The sequence below is a fragment of the Protomyctophum bolini genome (genome assembly GCF_963924005.1).
Source record: "Protomyctophum bolini genome assembly, chromosome: 8".
In the NCBI taxonomy this organism is placed as follows: Eukaryota; Metazoa; Chordata; class Actinopteri; order Myctophiformes; family Myctophidae; genus Protomyctophum; species Protomyctophum bolini.
This window is the reverse complement of record NC_137869.1, coordinates 40437053-40460035: the sequence shown is the minus strand read 5'-3', so window position 1 is coordinate 40460035 and position 22983 is coordinate 40437053. Positions and strand designations below refer to the sequence as shown.

Sequence of the window (22983 nt, the reverse complement as noted above, 5' to 3'; positions counted from 1 at the left end):
CAGAATTCCCACGGGACTGGACTTCTCCCCAGATGTTAGTGAATTGTTCATTTTTGCATTTGTGCCAAAGGGATTGAAGTTTGGGTCATCGTCAAGTTGAAAGGAGTAAGAAGACTTTGGAATAGGAGCAATATCAACGTCATCGGCCACAGGCTTGACTGGAGATTTTGTTGGTGGGGTGGGTTCCTTCTTTTTTTCAGGTGCAGGCTTTCTCTCCGTCGATTTCAAACCAGGCGGCTTTTTACTAAACCTTTTGGGTGGCTTCCGTTTGACATCAATACCATCGTCAAAATTGAACTCAAGTTTCACTGGGCCTTCGTTAAGCAGAGCATCAGTTGTTTGAGACACAGATTCATCCTTCGTTGGTTTAAGGGTGTCAGATACTGCAGTGGCTACCGGCTTCTCTGGTACATCTACACTATTTATGCTTTCCAGGACCTTAAGAGGAGCACCAGTGGGTTGGGACATGAAGTCATCCTCCGTTAGTTTAGGCGTGTCGGATACCACCGTGGCAGGTACGTCTACCTTGTTTACGCTTTCCATATCCGGCGGGTCACTGCATGACACTTTTTTCCCAACCTGAGGAGAATTCTGCATTTTTGAGCCTCCCGTCATGAAAGGATTGACCGAATCCAAGTTGTCAAAATCAAAATTGTAAGAGCCTTTGGTTGGCAGAGGAGCATCTTCTACAGAATAATTGGCTGTAGCTTCTTCTGGAATGACAGTAGAAGACATAGCAGCAGGCGTTTCCTCATCGGTTATGTTGGACGATGAATGTTGTTCCTTGTCAAAATCAAAATTGTACGAGCCTTTGGTTGGCAGAGGAGCATCTTCAACAGAATTAGCTGTAGCTTCTTCTGGAATGACAGTGGAAGACATAGCAGCAGGCGTTTCCTCATCGGTTCTGTTGGACGATGAATGTTGTTCCTTGTCAAAATCAAAATTGTAAGAGCCTTTGGTTGGCAGAGGATCATCTTCTACAGAATAATTGGCTGTAGCTTCTTCTGGAATCACAGTGGAAGACATAGCCGCAGGCGTTTCCTCATCGGTTATGTTAGACGATGAAAGTTGTTCCTTGTCAAAATCAAAATTGTAAGAGCCTTTGGTTGGCAGAGGGGCATCTCCTACAGAATAATTGGCTGTAGCTTCTTCTGGAATGACAGTGGAAGACATAGCCGCTTCCTCATCGGTTATGTTGGACGATGAATGTTGTTCCTTGTCAGCCGTTCCTTTCGACATTATGACCACACTGCTATCCGTGGAGTGTATGTCTGTAGACATATTAGCAAGTGAATTTTCCATAGAGGGGGTGATAGGAAGTGTATCATCCAGTACCGTTTCGGTTTGAGAAATCTCCTGTGACACATTCTCTGGTATTCCACATTGAGGTACTTTTGTGCCTGCAGGAACGTCTTCGAGAGCAGGCCTGGTTGGAGAGTTAGGGACTTTAATAGACGCCTGAAATGGATTTATGGCATCCAAGTTGTCCAAATCAAAGTTGTAGCCACCCTTGCTTTGTATGGGCATGTCATCAAGATTAGGTGATAACTCTGTGTGGACAAATTGAACAAGGGATAACACTTCATTAGCTAAGCAGTTCGGAAAGCTAAATAAGAGGTGCAAATGCTACGATATTCATATCTGGATGTTTTACCAATTTTGGGCCTGTCAACTGGTGCAGTGACATCCTGAGGCAAAGTACTATAAGATACAAAAGAGAACAGATTAGCCATCGTAATAGTTTTGTCAGCACAATATTACTCATAAGAAACTGAAGATTTACCTTGAGTTATGCAACTGTAAGGACTCCATTGCTTTTGTGCACTCATCCAGGATTGTTCTCTTGCCAGTCTTTGAAGGAGATACAATTCTTTTGGTGAAAGGGTCTCTTCTTGGAGTCTGAAAACAAACCTGGATTGACATATAAATAATAATCAGTGTAGTATAGCTGGTTAACTGGAACTTTAAATTCAAACTAAAATGTCCCAGCAATCATCTTTCTAATCAGTGTGAAATCTCTCTATACATTTTAGCACTTTGAGATTTGCAAGCATGTAAAGTGCATTATAATAAAATGTATTACTAAAGTTTGACCATATTATAATAATAGTGACTCTCATTACAATCTTAAACACTACTTGAGTAAACATAATAAAAATAAATAAAATAATACAGTCACTGCTTAAGGGTACACATCCTGACCATAATTTAAGTAAGATACTGTAGGTTAAAAAACAGTACATAAAAAAAAAGGCAACTCAATTCTGTACCTTTACTCCCTTTGCTACAGTCTTGCTGGGCAGGTTCTCAGACTGTCGCAGAATGGAGGGTCTCCCAGTCGGCTGATCCAAAGCAAAGATGTCCAGGACTGAATCGATGTGCTTCGCTTCAGGACAGGGACTTTGGTTCTCATCATTCAGAACGGATGCCATCCTGTTTTAAAGGGAGATGGAGAGCTAAGTGGGTGCATTGAACTTCTGACAAAATCCTCCACCTGACAATAAACTGGAGTGGAGACCATGTGAGCATCTAGCTCTGGTCCATAGCCTAATGCTTCTATGATTAATTAGGCTATGGACCAGAGCTAGTGAGCATCATGCAATGGCTGAATTCCACAGAATTTCTGGTCTCCCTCTTGTATAATATCCACTTTCATCTGCAGCTCATCGTCTGCTGCAACAGCACAGCAGTGCTGATACACATTGTAACATGGTGGTGAGTCGGGATTACAACTTCTTAATCTTTATAATAACAGGATATTTCAGAACACAACTGGCTCACTTTATATTTTGACGTTTGTGGTAAGAGTGTCCAGTGGGGTGGTGTTCAGTATCCGACAGACGTCAGAATAGATAAATTAGTAAAAAAGAAAAAAAGGAAAAAAAATCTTCCTTGTTCAAGGCTAAAGATATTATTATTAAAGTTGTGTTTTTCCATTACATTTTCTCTATAATGTTACCCTGGTGGATTAGAGGGTGGATTACATGCTACTCTGGATTCCCTGATTTGATTTACTAGTAAACTGCTGATCATGGAACATAATGTGTGTCTTATAGCATCATTTAAATCATTTAATAGCATCATTTAAATGCTTAATTTGTAGTTCTAATGTGCAAATTAAACTTTTTTCCAACGCTCTAGAGGGTACTCTTATTTTGAAGAGATCGTCCACCGCAAGTCTTAAATTAGCTCACTAGATTAGCTCACTAGACAGTGCCATACGGGGCGGAGGCGGAGACAGAGATCCTTTGTGGTATCTTTACTGAGACATCGATGTACAAAGTAAACAAATATACAATATTTGGAATTATATACATATCCAATAAACGAAATAAATAGCATTCAATTCATATTCAAGATTGGCAATAATAAATAAATCATATTCATAATAATCATAAATCAGAATATCATATAATACTTAAAAGCATCAAATAAGAGTACATAAGTACACGTCAGATTTACTCAGGATTAAATGTAAGAAACTATATTTAAGCAGGATAAACATATATATGAAATAATCAATAAACATATAACTTAAATGCACTGCTTAGGATTTCAGGTCAGAACAAACAGTTAAAAGTGGTCGAGCTACAGCTCAAACATGTGCAGTCCATAATACATTGTGATACATTGTCCCTTACATACATTAATGTGTGCTCATTAACCCCTGCACTGTACAGGGGAGAACAAACAGTGGCTAAATGATCCAAACTGACGTTGGTTCTTGGACTCACACAGGTTGGAGGGTTGCAGAAGGTGGTAGAAACTAAAGGTGGCGGTTTAGGTTTGGGAGACCGCAGCAGTGGTTTGGTGATCTGGGCTTGAGGAAATGAGTGCAGCTATGCCACTTATATAGCCTCCCACACCTGTGCGTGGCCAGGGAACAACCTGCCATTCAATCAGGCTTGATTTGGTGGCGTTGCGTGCCTCTCCATGAGCCTTTTGACATCCATCATCTCCGCATCAAGCACTGTCTGCGTTGGCGGCCGCCTCACCTGGAACGTCCAGAGCTTCTTCCACGCCAGCAGTGTCTTCTTCCATGTCATCTTTAAATCTATAGATATATCATGTTTGACACGCCCTGGCCTGGGCTGGGCTGTGGTGGCCTCCTCCTCATATTCCTGGCGACTATGGTGTTGGCTAGCCTGGATCCAGCCCAAAGATCCCGCCCACTCTCAAGAAAGCTATACAGTCTGATAATCAGGCTAGGTGTTGGCAGCATTTAGCTCCTTAATTTTGTCATTTAGGGCAAGCTATAGTTTTTGCTATTTTTGAAAATCTTGAAAGTGTGAGAATTACTGATCTCTGGTTAACATTAGGACTAGTCTGGTATTAAATTGTCATAATTTAATCACAGCTGTAGTAATTTCCATTAAAACAACAGAGTAATAACTGTTTCCATTGGTTTAAAGTAACTCTCGAGGTGTTGGCTACTCATAAGAAAATGATCTTTTTAACAAAATCAGTAACATGGTCAATCAATATTGTTCACCTTTTCTATGGAAGAGCAAGGTGCTTTCAATATAAAATCATGACACAATCAAATAACAAAAAAATATTTTATGTGTTTAAATCTCAACAGCAAATAGTGCATTATTGTAAATTGACATACAATTCTCAAAATATGCCACTTTGAGAAGCCGTGCGAAACAGTGATGGATGTTTCTATCAGTGTAGGTTGTCATTGTCATAGATCTTCATGTCAGCATCTGCAAAGAGATCAAATCAAAACAGATGAAAAACAAAAGCTTCATTTGTACCCCAATGGAGGGACAGACACCATGTCCTAATCTAGTGCATGGATTCCCAAACCGGACCCCCTGCAGTGTATTATGCATTATAATGCATAAAAAAAATCAAAAATCAGAAAAGAGATTGTGGAAACAAATGGACTCCTACGGGTCAATTTTGCTCAATCTTTACTCTGTTTGTGTCTTTTACAATTTACCATGTGGATTTTACCTGTGGATGCACATCTTATCTTTTGATTTGGATTTAATTGTATACTTCATGTGGACTTGCACAAAGACTAATATGTCTATGCCATTCCAGTACCTCATTCCTCAGGTGTGTCTGAGGTTAGACACACCTGATAGTTTTAACTCAGAAGCGTTACCTGTGGCTGCAATGCTGCATGTACTGTACTGTACTGTACTGTACTGTACAGTACTTACTTATAGACCGTGAGCCAGGGGGGTTGGTCTGTACCACCTGGCTGAATAATGCTCATAGTGATTTTTGTGAAGGTATACATGTCTAGAGTTAGAAAATATGTGATAGCATTGCACCAGTGGTAGCTTTATGAGTGCTATCATGCATTTTATTTTATAACACTATGGCGAAAATTGCATGGATCAATATGAAAAAAACACACCCCCCCAAAAATGATAGTTTATTCAACGGACCGAAATAACTAAACAAAAGCTCTCCCTCTCTCTGCTCTTATCTCCAAAAATGTTAATGTGTAAACATTTATGAAACCATATAACCATTTACTGTTACCATGCATAATGTATAGTGTATTTACCACATTAATATTAGTATCACAAAAATGTTGTGGTCGCATACTGATGAGCCTGGGAGAACATACCGTTAAAAGTGTCCACATCATCATAAATATCGTCCCCTTCCCTGTAAAAAAAACATTGAAAAAGCACTTTTTCTTTTTTTGTAGGCTACTGCACAGCGACACCAAATGCAGGGCATCTTTTTAGTCAAATATTAGTTATACAACGGGCAGAGGAGACTTACATTTGGAGAAGCAGAGCCCTGGAGACATATCCATCTGTATGCAGGAAGACAAGATGAAGACTTCAAATAACAATGACTTGACCTAGCCTGGCCATGTGAAGACTTAAGGTTAAAATGCCATTTAGATTTAGACAGATTCTGGGTTCATGATTAACCTGATATCCCATAGTTTCCGTAGTTTCAATGTACAGATTATTTTTGATAGTACGTACCAGTATGTTGCCTAAATTGTTCTATTGATAAACTTCTACTCCATCACACAATGGTTTAATTTTCAACAAAGCTATGCATCCATAAAATATATAAAATGACGAGTGAAACATTATCTTCTGGATGAACGATACTTTCAGTATTATGTGAACATTTTATTCAACATTCTCCCTTGTAGACCTAGCTATTACTGTCTGGTCTGGTTTGTAGGGCAGAAATTCAAAACCAAGTGATCCCTGGCCTCTGCCACAAGAGGGTGCTACGAACCTGGCTACTGGGCGTGAATTACTGGCTGCTGCAGTTCAGGCCATGAAAGTGAATGTAATAAACAGCTGTTAACTGATGGGACCAGGGATCATCACCATGCTGGCTTGTGGTGGAATGTTTTTGTCAATATTCTATTTCTGCCACAGACATACAAAATGAGTGTACAATAATATGACCAGGAGCACATAAACCCCCAATTTTGATACGCATGCATTAGACCTTGGACCCCCCATTTCATTTAGTTTTTTGCTGTAAGAGAGTTACAGACTCATGGTGTTTATTTGGACCCCTTGTGGTCCTCAGACTCTACGCTGGGAAACAGTGACATCAAATGACTATTCAGACAGGAAGTGGTGTGTGAACCTACATCGTCTGTACTGGTTCCGACACAGGGCTTTCGTGTCATTGGTCAGTTGGATGACGTCCAGGATCTCTCCCTGTGCTACTGCCAAATCCTTCCCCCCCGGCTTCCTGATGATGCCGTTGGGGTCCACCATCATGGTGTGCAGAACCGTCAGGGGTCCCTCATACTGGGAAAGAGAACATTCAGGTTTAGACCAGTACAGGGCTGAAACCATCAATTATATTCTTAGCAATTAGTCTATCTATCGATCACGTTTTGATTCATCGAATAATCGAGAAGTGCATTTTATATCCTAGATTTTCAGGCCACTAAGATCAGAGCAATGTGTGTGATTGCAAATTACAAGTGTTTAACACTGCCGTAACACTGTTATAGTGCCACATATGTGTGCAATTTAGTTGTTTCGGTGCCTGAACTGTGTTTGTGCCAAGTTTGGTGCGGATTGGAACATCAGCGCACCTGTCAACGTGACATTTACTTTACATGCTCAACGAGCTCAAAGAGTATTGCATAACCTGAGGGGCATGCGTTCCCAATGACCATTGTCGTAGTGTAAATAAATTAAAGCTGCTATAAGCAATAAGGTCAACATTTTAATTTTACATTTTTTTTTGTTGGTATTCAGACAGCCAGCAATGGGTAGAACGCTCCCAAAAAATGTAGTCTCTGTGACCACATTCTTTTGTATTCAGACGGCAGTCTGAAATTCAAACTTTGACATATTATTGCTTATAGCAGCTTTAAGTAACAAGAGATATTTACCTTAAACCTTTTTCTCAGCTCCATTTCCACTTTAGGATCTATCCTGTAACAAATTGGCAACAACACAAGCTTAATTTATACTTTGTAGTATGGAGTCAACTCCATATTGTAGTACAGTGTTGCTTGCCGAAAAGAACCGATCCGTTATTTTAGTTGTAATAGAGACTAGGGAGACAACCTCCAACCACTGCAGATGTGCAAGTCATATTGTATTAACAGTCTAACATACAGATTGGTTAAAATAACAATATATTCATTAAAATAGGTTCCAAATTGCAAATGAGAGCTAAATGAGAACAGTGGGCCTCTGCTCTACTCACAGTCCTTAAGGTGGTTGCACACTGGTGCGTTTTGCAGATCCGAAAGCAGTAGGCTATCACTAGCTGTCAGCCTGTCACCAACACCCCACTGGGCCCCACTAGAAAGCTGCGTAAAACTAATCAAATCGACCCTGATCAGAATCAGAACGCACCAGTGTGCAAACACCTTTAAGACAGTGAATTGAATTGAATTGAATTGAATTGAATTGAATTGAATTGAATTGAATTGAATTGAATTGAATTGAATTGAATTGAGCTGCTCAACTTCACTTGGACAGATACCTGATTTCATGAGGAGGCGCGGGGAAATCCACTGGCACTGATGGACCCATAAAATCTGAAAAAATCAGAGACACAGATAACCACTATAGTCTTATTCACTCAGTCTTCACCTATCATAAACATCACGAATATGAACCATTCTGACACAGTCAGCACTCACCGTTTTCCTGTGCCCAGCTGCTGCTGAAACGGCAAAGCAGAAAAACAATAAAGAACTCAACTTAGACAGAATACAGAATCGAGGTAATACTGTACATAATTAATAGCTATTTATATACCATATCTACGGAGCCCCTGAATATATTTTATCTTGTACGTACAAGATCCCAGGCTCCCCCAAAGTTAAGTGTCGAAGTGTCCTTGAGCAAGACTCTGAACCCCTAATTTCTCCCAATGTGCAGGTTGGTGCCTTGCATGGTTTCCTCCAGCCATCAGTGTTATATAACGTGTGTGTGAATGTAATTATGCCGTGGGTGCAAGTCCCGATCCCGACGACCTTTCCTGCGTGTCACTCCCGTGACTCTCTCTCTCTCCCCATTTCCAGCCAAACAAATATATACAAAAAAGCTTGATTGATCGAATAATAGGCACGAAAATACACATGGCCTACGACCCTCACCTGTCCATGTGGTCACCCGAGTCCACATCGTAGTAGATGTCGTCAGTCAGAGGGGGGTCGGGTGGAGGGGGCGGTAGGCGGAGGTCATGTTGTGGGGGTGGTAGGCGGGGGTGATGTGGGGGTGGTAGGCGGAGGTCATGTTGTGGGGGCGGTAGACGCAGGTCATGTGGGGGTGGTAGGTGGGGGTCATGTTGTGGGGGTGGTAGGCGGGGGTGATGTGAAGCCAGTAGGCGGGGGTCGTGTGAAGGCGGTAGGCGGGGGTGATGCAGAGCCGGCGGGCAGGGGTCGGGTGGAGGTGGTGGTAGCGGATATGCATCCAACCCTTTGGCTCGAAGAACTTTACGTTTCACCTCGTCATAGTCCACATCCACGCAGGTGTTGCTGATATAACCGTCTGCAAGAGGACAAGACTAATAAACATCCGTGAGCATTTACTTTTCGGTACAATGAACAATGATGTTAGCCGATCTATAAGCTCACAGCGGCTTGCATTTGTGAGACATTCTGAGCCTGTAGCTCAGCAAATTTTGCAATACTGAAAGTCCTTGAAAAACTAGATCTTCAGACCGCTATTGTTCCATATTGCACTGATCAGAGGGATGGTCAATGATCATCAAGTTATAGCCATTTGAGTGTTAAAGACTGCTGTTGCTTGTGTAACAGCAGTATGTGTGCTTTTTTGGGACGTTTTTTGCCTTTATTGATAGGGTACAGTAATAATTAGACAGGAAAGGGGGAGAGAGATGGGGCAAAGGCCGACAGGCTCGGGACTCGAACCCGCGACACGCCGTCAGGCTGCATTACCAGCCTAGGTGCTTGGACCGCTCAGCCGCGGCCCAGGCCTATGTGTGCATTTTTGGGAGCAAGCTGGACTGTCCAATGTGGCCGCTGTTGTGCCTATCCTCAAGCCATACGCCTGAACAGTGTTTTGTTTGGTGCGCATCGGAGCAATGAAAAAAGTACATTTTGAAATACAGCATGACAAATGTTTTCTTTTGGGTTTGAGGTGGGCCGAGGGCCGGCCCAAACCCAAACAACTCACAGTCTCCATTGGGGGTGCGAGCGAGCCACCGGCCGCCCGGATTGTCCTTCACCCGGAGGATCTCCACTCTGTCTCCCTGGTGCACGTTCAGGTCCAGTTTGCCACCATGCCAGTCCTGTCGCACCTGAGCCACGTAGAGAACCTCCACTTCCCCTTTGATCTGCAGCAGGAAAGACAAGCACTGTCAACTCAACTCTGAGGGTTTACAAATGAACCCTTTTGACTTTGAGTCCACAGAGTACACTCAGAGTATACAATACATTGATGATATCCTGCAGCAGTGGTTCTCCACCATTTGCATGTCATGGACCCCCAAAGTGAATATGCTTTAAACATAAAGTATTTATATATTTTAAAATAGCCAATATACAGTCTCACAACCCATCGCGGCATTTTGAGAGCTTGGAGATATCTATGTATAAATAAATGCACTAAGTCTCTGTGCGTACGTACGTACGTCTGTAATCCACGTAACTCGAGAACCGTTTGCCCCACAGACTTCAAATTCGACATATAATACGCGTTCCACACCACCACAGGGAGTGCAAGTGCCTGGTGCCGAGTCCGTCTATATATATCTCCATATATGGAACTGGCCTGTTCTGACATCACAGTCTTTGTTCTGACATCTGCATAGACTCCATATTTGGGCCTGCCTGACAAAGAACTCCATATGGGCATAAAAGGAACACAGACATAATAACTGGGTGGGGCATTCATTTCCAACTTGCATCGTTCCAAGTGCCCAATGGGCACCGCTCTAGTAATAATAATAATATAATAGGGCTAATATAATAGGTACTGTATGTGTTTAAAGTTTAAACTGTTCGTCCTTTTGCTGCCTGGGAGCCACTCAGGGAGGAGTCCTCCCAAAACCACACGACAAACTTGTTTTTAAAAAGTGCTATACAAATAAAGTTATTATTATTATTATTATTATTATTATTATGTCACACAGCTCTCTTACTTTTCATGGACAGATGGACATGCAGGTGGGCATTTCCACATCCTACCTGGAATTTCTTCCTCAACTCACGCTCCCCTTTCAGTCTCTCCTTTTGTTGTCTCTTGTCCTCCTGCTGTCCATGTGTCTTCACCTCTGTCTTCTTCTCAGAGAATCCCTTCTTCAGTTCCAGTTGGCTTCTTTCAGAATGCGAAAGAAAGAGAAACATATCACAAAGAATGTGCTAAATATAAATATCACTAAAAGTGGTTCTTTGTCAGAGAATCATATAGGAAACCTATTTTGGAGATACAGTTTCGCAGGGGTTCTCAAATGTTCTCAAATGTTTTCATGTCAAGAACCCCCCAAATTAATTAGTATTTGGCCATGGGGGTCCCTGGACCCCACTTTGAGAACCACTTAGCTAAAGGGTGTCGTTGGGGCCCGGTGCGGGTGTCTGGGGAAGTTCTTTGAATAGCCCTGGGACTCAAAAAATACAATTAAAATAAAATAGCCTTCATCTGTCATAACATTGACAAATTAAAGCCCTTGAAGATAATATGATACTGCTGATCAAAAAAGTGTTTGGGATCTCCTCCCTGTGCCATTCCTATAGGTTCACATTACTGGCACCTGCACATTTTGTGTGGGCGAGAGTGCAAGAGATAAAAGTTCCATTTCTTTATCTGTAATTTAATTGATTGCATTTATATTTGTTATTATTATTTGCATCTGTATTACACTTACTCGTCAATGATTTCATACACCTCACTGTCGTCACTCCCCTGAAAGAGAAAACGTCCATGAACAGATCAAAATTGTGAAGTTACCGTAATCACTTTAATATACTTCAAACACGTCCGTCTAGTTTTCTTTACCTGAACGAACACACTTCTGAAAAGCTTTTTAGCAAAGCGGATATAAACTGTAAATAACAACACATACCATATTTTATTTGTTATTCTGTTCGTTAGAATTAGTCATCCTTCTCCCACGTTCACGTACACAAACACACAGTTCTTCTAAACACTATACACATCTTGTCTTCATGATTCAGGGTACTGTAATTGTCCTTTACGTGGGCCATGAGCAGGCTAGTGCATGTTCAACAGGAAATAGTCCGAGATAAACCTAGCTGGTGCATTTATTTTAGTTACACAGATCTACAACATTAAAATGCACAATAATGCATTGCATGGTTTGCTGGCAATTGACACCAATCTGCTGCTCTATTGCACCTGCAAAATCTACATCCTATGTTTTAAAATCTGGCGTTATAATTAATATTGTGTCCTTACTCCAGTCAGATGCTGTGAACTGCAGTCCGTCCAGGAATCTGTGGATGAAAAAACATAAAACAGAAACTATATTGAAATGATGCTCTTCATTGGGACATGGTAGTGCATTTATTGAAAGGATTCAGGAAAAAGGCTTGCAATTCACCTTTTTATTGCTGCAAACTTTATTCAGACAGGGCAAACAGTGTTTTAAAACGTTTTGGAGCATTAAACAATTGACTTGGGAGCCTTTTTCCTAAATGATTTCACTGTCCTCGCAGTTTAGCTCAGCACAAAGAAAGTATGTGTGTTAAAATGATCTTTTGAATTTGTCTTCAAAGAATACATGGATGTAATATAGCCAGACACTGAAAACACTGACAGCGACTCTTCTATAATAATACTAAATGTTGGTTGTTTGGTCTGTTGGTAGTTAGATCACGGATTACATGCTTAACATACTGTAGTGTATTGTAGACAATACTTTTCAGAGAATCCTTTTACATTTGTAGATCCGCTAGTGTTGGTACTTGACATGTGCTACAAAGTAAATTAAGCATTAGTATCTAATCTAAGTGGGTCCAATTAGTATATATATTTTTTAATCTCTGTTCTGAAATTTCAATACTATCATGTAAGTAAAACAACAATAGATCAAAACCAATCAAAATAAGAGTTAACCCATTCTGAACGGGAACCCATTTTGGTGTTGGCATCGTGTTATGCTTTAGCTATTGAAAAATAGCAGATCTACAAGCTCATAGCGCGCCACCGAGTGGCGCGCTACGAGCTTGTAGGTCTGCTATTTTTGAAAAATCGAAGAACGACTGACATTTTTTAGAATCTGATCTCAGGTCAGAATGGGTTCATCAGACCAGTGTGTGTCCAGTGGAAACCTCGTCTGAATCTGATCTCAGGTCAGAATGGGTTAAGCAGGTTGAATTTTAAGAAGCAGAAGAGCTAAGATGTCACATACCATTCCTCTCCAAGGTATCTATGTCATCATATGTGTCCTGGTCCTCGTCAAATTGACTTTAGTCCATGGACAAAAGAAAAAGTGAATTAAAACAAACAAACAATAATACATACAAATATGACAATGCTTGCATTGTTGCAATAATTGTTGTCTTTTTCATTAGCATTTCTAAAGTCAACAGCATTGACTTTACAAATCTATATAATCTGGGATTACTTTTACTGTAGGTCTTCTCTGCTTTACTGGGTTATTTAGCAGCTAAATCCAGAGTTTTCATGTATGGGTCCACACAATAGAAGCCTCATTGTAGATTTATACATTACTCAGCTTTAACTGAGAGTTTATAAAAACCAAATGGACCATTTGGTATACCGGCACACATGTGCACGTTCAGAGTTAAAGTTGGGAGAAGCCCTAGGCTGATTTAGTAGTTTCTTTTCCAACTCAAACACTAAGGCTGACCTTATAGTAGTAGCCTACGCTGTGACGTGAGCGACACAGCTGCAGATAATCAAAATGAATAATGGGTGTGTTAGATGTATTGTATAGGTGCGTCAATGTGCATTTATAATACTGTTGACTACTGTCTGTGATTGCACATTGGCACACCAATGGGTCTTATTTGATTAGCCACAGATGCATTTCTTACTGTACATATTTTTAATCTGATGTTGTCTTTAACCTGAACTAAAATATATATAATAATACAAAAATCAGCCTATAAGCCCCTTTAAACGAGCACTCCAGATGTGCAGTGGAGAGAAAGTGTTTGACAGAGGTGGAAGTTAAACTTAGCAATACCATATCACTTGAGTAAAAGTTAGAGTTGATATAGAGGATATAATATATCCTCTATATCAACTCTAACTTTTACTAGACATATTATGTCTCATGGAGAAACTGACACATCGCTTGAGACTCCAGGAAGAACAAATGGACAATATTCAAGGCCAAACATAAGTTTTGGGAACACATGGAACAAAGTCAAAAGCCTAGGATTATATGACATAGTATGAAAGTATTCATACTTTTAGTATGTAAACAAACACAAACAAAGTTGATTCGGACAACATCACTAAACCTCGTAATGTTATATATCATATATAAAAATGTTATATTGATATAACTCAGACAATATATTATTATAAAAATGTTAACTTCCTGTTGATTTTGCCATTTTTATTAGGAAGAAAACACGGACAGGATCTGTGGATCCGGATCTCCAAATACCGATTGATAAAAATCAACAAGAATTTAACATTTTTATAAAAAATATATTGTCTCTGAATCAACTTTGTGTTTGTTTACGTACTAAAAGAATGCCTTTGAGAGCTGTTTCAACGTACAATGTACATTAAGTCAATGAGAAGCATATTTTGAATTATCAATTTCTAATCACTGGAGACATTTTTTGATTTCTTGTCCACATTTGGAGTTACATCAAAGCAAGGGAACTACACAACCCAAACCTCTACCAAAGTGGTCGTGCACTTTAAGTGAAATGTTAAAGTATCTAAAAAATGTAAATACCCAAGTAAAGTGAAAGTGTAATGTGTACATGCGTTCAGGTCTTGAGTAAATGTACTACTTCCCACCAGTGGTATACTCACATAGGGTCGCACTGGCGTGGAAGGCTGCTGGGTTTGTAGGGGGGTCTCGGGGGCCCAGCGGGACTGACTAACCCAGGTAGAGACAGATTACTGCCTCCAGATGACAGAGAACCTGGACAGGAACCATAAGATCATCATCGTTCTGTTTTAGAACTATTATTTCTATGTAAACGGTATTTTATCTGGGAGATGCTTCCATGTAAGTGGAATATTTTTGCTGTTCACACGTGCACACATTCACATCCGGAAGCGAAGATCTTCATCTTCTATGAATTGAGTATGAAGGACCCAGATGGAAACGAGCCATAGCCTTGTATTGAACTGTACTTTCCTGTGCTCTGCAAACTGTGTGTGTGTGTGTGTGTGTGTGTGTGTGTGTGTGTGTGTGTGTGTGTGTGTGTGTCCGTCCGTCCGTCCGTCCGTCCTTCCGTCCGTTATCAGCTAATCTCCGGCACCGTTGGCCCGATCGATGCCAAACTTTGCACACACACTCCCTGGATGCCAACGACGAACCTCTGCCCCAAATATTCCTCAACGGCCTGTTATAGCGCCACCATGAGGCCGATTTAGGCAAAACACATTTCTGTAGATTACTCGTACACATTTTATCCATACATCACACAATTCGGTATACACTATCTCCATAGTCATGTGATCAACATGGAGCGGCACCATTTCCCATCTTCCATCCTGATTGGCTAAGATTGGCTTCCAAAGCTCACACGATTGGTCCGTTTTCGAGTAAATGCCACAAATCACAAACACAGTGTGCAATTTCCGTGAAATTATACACGCACATTTCCACGAGGCAGAGGACGACATGCCACAATTTCTTTCCCAAAATCAGCCTCACGGTGGCGCTATAACAGGCCAATTCCTGTTTTTAGCTATAACTGCATCATGGAAAAACATTGTCCCTGCATCCCTCCAATGACAAACCTCTGCACCAAATATTCCTCAACGGCCTGTTATAGCGCCACCATGAGGCCACAACCTGACCTGCCCTGGTGGAGACCTACTGTTGGTACTGACCTACTGTCTGCTACTGTTGGTCACTGTGAGCTGCCCAGTACAACCACAGTCTGATACTGTTGGTCACTGGGAGCTGCCCAGTACAACCACAGTCTGATACTGTTGTTCACTGGGAGCTGCCCAGTACAACCACAGTCTGATACTGTTGTTCACTGGGAGCTGCCCAGTACAACCACAGTCTGATACTGTTGGTCACTGGGAGCTGCCCAGTACAACCACAGTCTGATACTGTTGGTCACTGTGAGCTGCCCAGTACAACCACAGTCTGATACTGTTGGTCACTGGGAGCTGCCCAGTACAACCACAGTCTGATACTGTTGGTCACTGGGAGCTGCCCAGTACAACCACAGTCTGATACTGTTGGTCACTGGGAGCTGCCCAGTACAACCACAGTCCGATACTGTTGGTCACTGGGAGCTGCCCATGCAGTACAACCACAGTCTGATACTGTTGTTCACTGGGAGCTGCCCAGTACAACCACAGTCTGATACTGTTGGTCACTGGGAGCTGCCCAGTACAACCACAGTCTGATACTGTTGGTCACTGGGAGCTGCCCAGTACAACCACAGTCTGATACTGTTGGTCACTGTGAGCTGCCCAGTACAACCACAGTCTGATACTGTTGGTCACTGGGAGCTGCCCAGTAACCACAGTCTGATACTGTTGGTCACTGGGAGCTGCCCAGTACAACCACAGTCTGATACTGTTGGTCACTGGGAGCTGCCCATGCAGTACAACCACAGTCTGATACTGTTGGTCACTGGGAGCTGCCCAGTACAACCACAGTCTGATACTGTTGGTCACTGGGAGCTGCCCAGTACAACCACAGTCTGATACTGTTGGTCACTGGGAGCTGCCCAGTACAACCACAGTCTGATACTGTTGGTCACTGGGAGCTGCCCAGTAACCACAGTCTGATACTGTTGGTCACTGGGAGCTGACCAGTACAACCACAGTCTGATACTGTTGGTCACTGGGAGCTGCCCATGCAGTACAACCACAGTCTGATACTGTTGGTCACTGGGAGCTGCCCAGTACAACCACAGTCTGATACTGTTGTTCACTGGGAGCTGCCCAGTACAACCACAGTCTGATACTGTTGGTCACTGGGAGCTGCCCAGTACAACCACAGTCTGATACTGTTGGTCACTGGGAGCTGCCCAGTAACCACAGTCTGATACTGTTGGTCACTGGGAGCTGCCCAGTACAACCACAGTCTGATACTGTTGGTCACTGGGAGCTGCCCATGCAGTACAACCACAGTCTGATACTGTTGGTCACTGGGAGCTGCCCAGTACAACCACAGTCTGATACTGTTGGTCACTGTGAGCTGCCCAGTACAACCACAGTCTGATACTGTTGGTCACTGGGAGCTGCCCAGTAACCACAGTCTGATACTGTTGTTCACTGGGAGCTGCCCAGTACAACCACAGTCTGATACTGTTGGTCACTGGGAGCTGCCAATACAACCACAGTCTGATACTGTTGGTCACTGGGAGCTGCCCAGTAACCACAGTCTGATACTGTTGGTCACTGGGAGCTGCCCAGTACAACCACAGTCTGATACTGTTGGTCACTGGGAGCTGCCCAGTAACCACAGTCTGATACTGTTGGTCACTGGGAGCTGCCCAGTAACCACAGTCTGATACTGTTGGTCACTGGGAGCTGCCCAGTAACCACAGTCTGATACTGTTGGTCACTGGGAGCTGACCAGTAACCACAGTCTGATACTGTTGGTCACTGGGAGCTGACCAGTAACCACAGTCTGATACTGTTGGTCACTGGGAGCTGACCAGTAACCACAGTCTGATACTGTTGGTCACTGTGAGCTGCCCAGTACAACCACAGTCTGATACTGTTGGTCACTGTGAGCTGCCCAGTACAACCACAGTCTGATACTGTTGGTCACTGGGAGCTGACCAGTACAACCACAGTCTGATACTGTTGGTCACTGGGAGCTGCCCATGCAGTACAACCACAGTCTGATACTGTTGGTCACTGGGAGCTGCCCAGTACAACCACAGTCTGATACTGTTGGTCACTGGGAGCTGCCCAGTACAACCACAGTCTGATACTGTTGGTCACTGGGAGCTGCCCAGTACAACCACAGTCTGATACTGTTGGTCACTGGGAGCTGCCCATGCAGTACAACCACAGTCTGATACTGTTGGTCACTGGGAGCTGCCCATGCAGTACAACCACAGTCTGATACTGTTGGTCACTGTGAGCTGCCCAGTACAACCACAGTCTGATACTGTTGGTCACTGTGAGCTGCCCAGTACAACCACAGTCTGATACTGTTGGTCACTGTGAGCTGCCCAGTACAACCACAGTCTGATACTGTTGGTCACTGGGAGCTGCCCAGTAACCACAGTCTGATACTGTTGGTCACTGGGAGCTGCCCAGTACAACCACAGTCTGATACTGTTGGTCACTGGGAGCTGTGAGTTGAGCCGTACAACCACTATGTAGTTATGCATTCAAGTGTGCCATCATCATGCTACCACAAACAAAAGGGAGAGGGCTCAACCACAGTGACAAACAAACAAAAACAGGATGTATCACCTGATTATATCTTTTTGATTGTCTTGTCTTGTCTGTTTGTAACTGTGTGATTGTTGCTAAACTACTTCTCTCTTGAGAATGAGCGATTACAGATGACCTTATTATTATTGGAATATTAAGTCATAGTTTTCTTCCTGTACAGGTTCCTATAGTTACGGTAAAGTGTAAACCCAGCCCTATTTGAATCAAATGCACTGTCATGGTTGGATTGGAACACTAGCTGGCAGCCAGCTTTGTATGAAGACATATAAGCTTCATAAAAAGCTGTATAACACATGAACACAACAGTCAACATGGATATAAAATATATATATATACCATAATAAGTAACACATCATTGCACTGTAATGCAAATTCACACACACACACACACACACACACACACACACACACACACACACACACACACACACACACACACACACACACACACACACACACACACACACACACACACACACACACACACAGCCTAAGCCTAAAAAGCCTAAAAAACAACGATAAAGGGTCCTTAATAACTTAAGTGAATTGAAGGTTAATAAGGCCCTCATGAATCCTTATAAGATGCTTATCATCTTCAAATTCAGTACCACTCAAAATATCCTTGATCAATGGACGTGTAAAAGAGTGCACTTGGTACAGTGAAGGGGGTGACAAACTGACATGTTGAGTCATACAACACAGTATGGCAGCCCCCTATACCTACAGTATAGTACCCCCCCCCCCCCCATTCACATTCAGTAGATCAATTCACTATAAAATTGTGTAAAATAATACATATTTAGCCCCATGTTAAAATGCCCCCCTGTCAAAAATAGCTAAAACGAAAGAAAGCAGCAAATGGGAAAAAAAGAACACTCATCTTTCTTTTAGTTTCTCTAATAACAACCTAAAACATGAACCTTGATTGAAAAAAACTTAAAGTTGTCCCTTAAGCATTTTGATTATCGCAATAATATCGTAAATCAAAATGCCCAAAATGTTTGCCACTATAATCGTGTAATTTTCATATCACCCCATCCCCATTACCGGCGTCCCCCGGGGTCAGTCGGCGCTGGCCTTTTCACTCTTCACTAAATCTCTGGTGCATGTCTCTGCGCACACACACACACACACACACACACACACACACACACACACACACACACACACACACACTCAACAGCTATTTTCATTTCTAATCCCAGCAGAGTGCAACATAACACTGTTATCTCTACTGAATCCAAAACGTCCTCCACGAACTTGCTTTAAACTCAAATTTCTCAACTATCTATCTCAATGAAGAGAAAACACACTCGGTTCCAGACAACAACAAAAAACCCTTCTGAAAGTGAATTACCGTCGTTGTGCTTGAGGCGGGCAGGACGTGCGGGTGACGGCGGAACTCGCTGAAGTGACCCTCGTCGCACGGGCGTCCTCTGGCAGTAGGGTTCCAGGTTGACGTGCGGGGGCCGTTTGGGCGTGGGCGGCTTGGGCCCCGTAGAGGGGGGCAGGGGCTTCCTCAGCGGCGCCACCTCCGCTTGGATCCTCTGGCTGGCTGGCAGGGGCCGGACGGAGGTCGCGGAGGTCAGGGGTTTGAGACGAGCCGGCTTGGCGGCGCCGGCAGACGGGCCGGGCCTCTGGTGGCTCAGCATGATGTTCTGGAGCAGCTCCTCCGAAGGCCTGATCCGGCCACACGAGTTGGCCGGCCGCGTGCTGCTGGGAGCCGCCCTGACCACGCCCCCCCCAGGGGCCAGAGGTCGAGGGAACACTCCCATCGGCGAGAGTGCAGGTCGAGGTTTCCCGGGGCTTCCCGTTTCCGTCCTCGCAGGCCCAGAGAACCCGGACGGCCCGTGAGAGGTGGAGGAGGGGCTCGACCCGCCGGAAGGGCAGGGAGGAACCATGGGGGACAGTTTGTGACGGGCCACGCCGTTTTGGGAAATACGTCCCCCGTGCTGCCCCCCGGGTCGCGGCAGGACCTCTCTCCCAAATCCAGGGAGGGGATATCTGGCGGGTCCGGCGTCCTGGTGGCTGCTGTGGGCCATGCGAGCGCTGGTGTGGAACTTGGCTCTCAGAGCCTTATTGACGTCCGCACTCTCCCCCTGACAAGGAGACAACGAGAGGTGAAACCCAAATGCAGAGCTGCTGCTCTGTTGCTTGTTGTAGAACGGAAGTTAGCAATGTGACAGCACAAGGCAACCCCCAACTCCTTCCCAGACACAACACACCACAAACACAACTCACTCACACTCTCTCTCACACACACACACACACACACACACACACACACACACACACACTTTTAAAATGGCATTAACAAAATGTGGTAACTTTTAACCCTAATTCCCAAAATAGCCACTCTACAAGAGTATAACGATGTGCTGTGTCTGCCATTGTATACGATCTGCTGTTTTCGCAGTGCACAATAAAAAAATGTCAAAGTGTGAGAACTATACAGATTTAGAAAGCATTTGTAGAATTGGCCTCAGGTCTTAATGGTCTAAAGTTAAACTTTAAAGTGGTTAAACTGATTTAGGGGCGGGAACCCCTTTTGGTGTTTTAAACATTGTTATAATTTAGCTATTGAAAAACAGCAGATCTACAAGCTCTTGAGCTTTGTAGGTCAGCTATTTTTGAAAAATCGTAAAAATGTGGCGCAAATCTTTGAATATATATTCTTTCAAAGTGAATGTTTTTAACTCAGGTCTAAATGGGTTAACTAATTTTGCCATGCAGCCAGGGAGCCCCTCACTGGAACCCCCTCAAGGACCCCTGTGGTTTCCCCCACTTTGAGAACCACTGCTGTCATTGTGTTTTAAGCTGAACATAAAACCATAAAAAGACAGCAAGATGACGGGATGAGCAGGAAGTGCAGTGTGACCACACACCTATAGTGTGCTCTGCACCTGTAACCATGGCAACGGCCCCCGCTGTCACACTTTGGACCAATGAGCTTCATGCTCTGCTAAGGAGCGTTGCTCTGATCACAGAACACACAGGAAGTGGATGGATAACCTGTGTGTCTGCTCTGTACCACAACGCACAATGCGTGGCAATAATACACAGAGTGATAGGTGTCTGTGTGTGTGTGTGTGTGTGTGTGTGTGTGTGTGTGTGTGTGCTACTACTCACATAATTAACAAAAACATAAACTTAAATTTGAAAAATGAGAGATGCACCTCTGAAAAAGATTAGCTTTAACTGTGGACTTTTGCTTAGAAAGGTAAAGTTTAATACTGTTAAAATATTGTGCAATAAACCAGGCGCACGCACGCACGCACGCACGCACGCACACACACACACACGGTTGTTGACTATTATAAGAGATAAGACTAATAGGATATAAGAATGCTGCACTACTGTGCAGCATTCTTATATCTTATTAGTCAATGAATAACAGCTGGATAAAGCTTCCTTTTAGCAGTGCTACTCTTTACACAAGTCACTTTCCAACGTCACATTATTTGCTTCACAACGGCTGAAATGAGACGAGATTTAAAACAATACTGAACTAATTATTTACTGAAGCAAACGAACCACGTTTGCTTTTATCCCACAACAGGGTACTGTGAAGTGAAACTGAAGGCTCACCACTGAACTGCAGTTTCACATGACAATATGAATGTGTTAGTTTACCTGCCAAAACAGACTATGCAGACTATAGATACATCTGTAACTGTGAGAGTACAACTTTGTACACTCTCATTGTTATGGGGTCCATGGCTTAATGTATACCAAATTGGGGGTCCACTTTTACACCCAGAAAACTATCATTTACATTATGTAATCTAGTTACAGACTTTATAGTATAGTATCAATATATGTATGAGTCTTAAACCAGGCCCCCTCTGGTGTTGACCTTTACCATTGCATGGTTATGGAACGTAGCCTAGACACACTTGTCAGGGTTTAAATTGGGACTGAAGAAACACATTTGTGATGACGGCTATGGCTGTTTTCCTCCCGAGGAGTGTTTTTTGTGCAAAACTAATACTTGGAATGGATTCAGAATCATGAAAACCCCCTAGTTTCATATGTCACATGCTACTTAAAGTAGTACTTTTTTGCCTTATTACATATTACATTACATTACATACATACATACATTACATATTACATTACATATTATGCTATAACTCAAATTTCCGATGAGTTGAATTTCAATCTTTTACATGTTATTATTAGACACCTTTAGAAACATATTGGTGAAGAAACTATTTAGTTCCCAGATTTTCATAGCCTAGGTTTCTCTTACTAACAACCTGATTACATAGAAGAAAATGAGAAATTTCAGATTTGTACTTACCATGTTTGCTAGGATGATTATTCTATCAAAGTTTGCCGTTAATGAACGTCTCCATGTTCAGCACCGCATGTTGTAACCCTGTAGAGACTGATGTGGCCTGGTTAGTTACTCTCACTGTGAATGAGGAAACAGTGTACTTTATAAATGACTGTGTGGCAAACACATCGACATACTGTAATGTCCACTGTACCCATTTCAGCAACAATAGAGGAACTGTTAAATGGTGGGCAGTAACGAAGTGAATTTACTTCAGTATCTGTACTTGAGTAAAGACAAATATTGTATACTTTTGGACTCCACTACGTTACTAGAAGGGACCCCCGGGATCCAAACTTTAAAAATAAATTATTATTAATATTATAAATCACTTATCTCTATTTAATATTTACTATAGAATGTATAATTTTTTATATATAATTTTGTTTTACATTCAAAAGAAAATGTAGTTGCTATTTTTTTAAAGCAAGTACCCCAAGACTTTAACTCCGGTACAAATTTGGCTGAGCCACTTTCACTACTTTAACTCAAGCATTCTTTAAATGTGCTTACTTGTTTTTGGAGGCAAGGTTATCATGTTCTTTATTTTAAATGCACAGTTTGTATCATCCATACTCAGTTAAACTTAACAAAACCAAGTTTAGTTAACCCAATTAAGTTACATTATTTTTATATCAACTT

General features: G+C 42.6%; 1 protein-coding gene across 1 annotated transcript; it reads right to left on the bottom strand.

Annotated features, from left to right (window-relative positions):
• Positions 1-4668: 4668 nt before the first annotated feature.
• Positions 4669-22489, bottom strand: LOC308320231 (uncharacterized protein; the record flags this gene model as incomplete). The annotated part of the gene is made up of 12 exons (XM_080770549.1): positions 22306-22489; positions 19360-20101; positions 14424-14535; positions 12814-12869; positions 11439-11485; positions 11308-11345; positions 10631-10760; positions 9618-9777; positions 8576-8969; positions 7355-7397; positions 6596-6758; positions 4669-4709 (listed from the first exon to the last, which is right to left on the bottom strand). Exons 1-12 carry the CDS (start codon positions 22306-22308, stop codon positions 4669-4671), a joined length of 1929 nt encoding a protein of 642 aa, XP_080626675.1. The 5' UTR covers positions 22309-22489.
• Between the last annotated feature and the right edge of the window lie 494 nt (positions 22490-22983).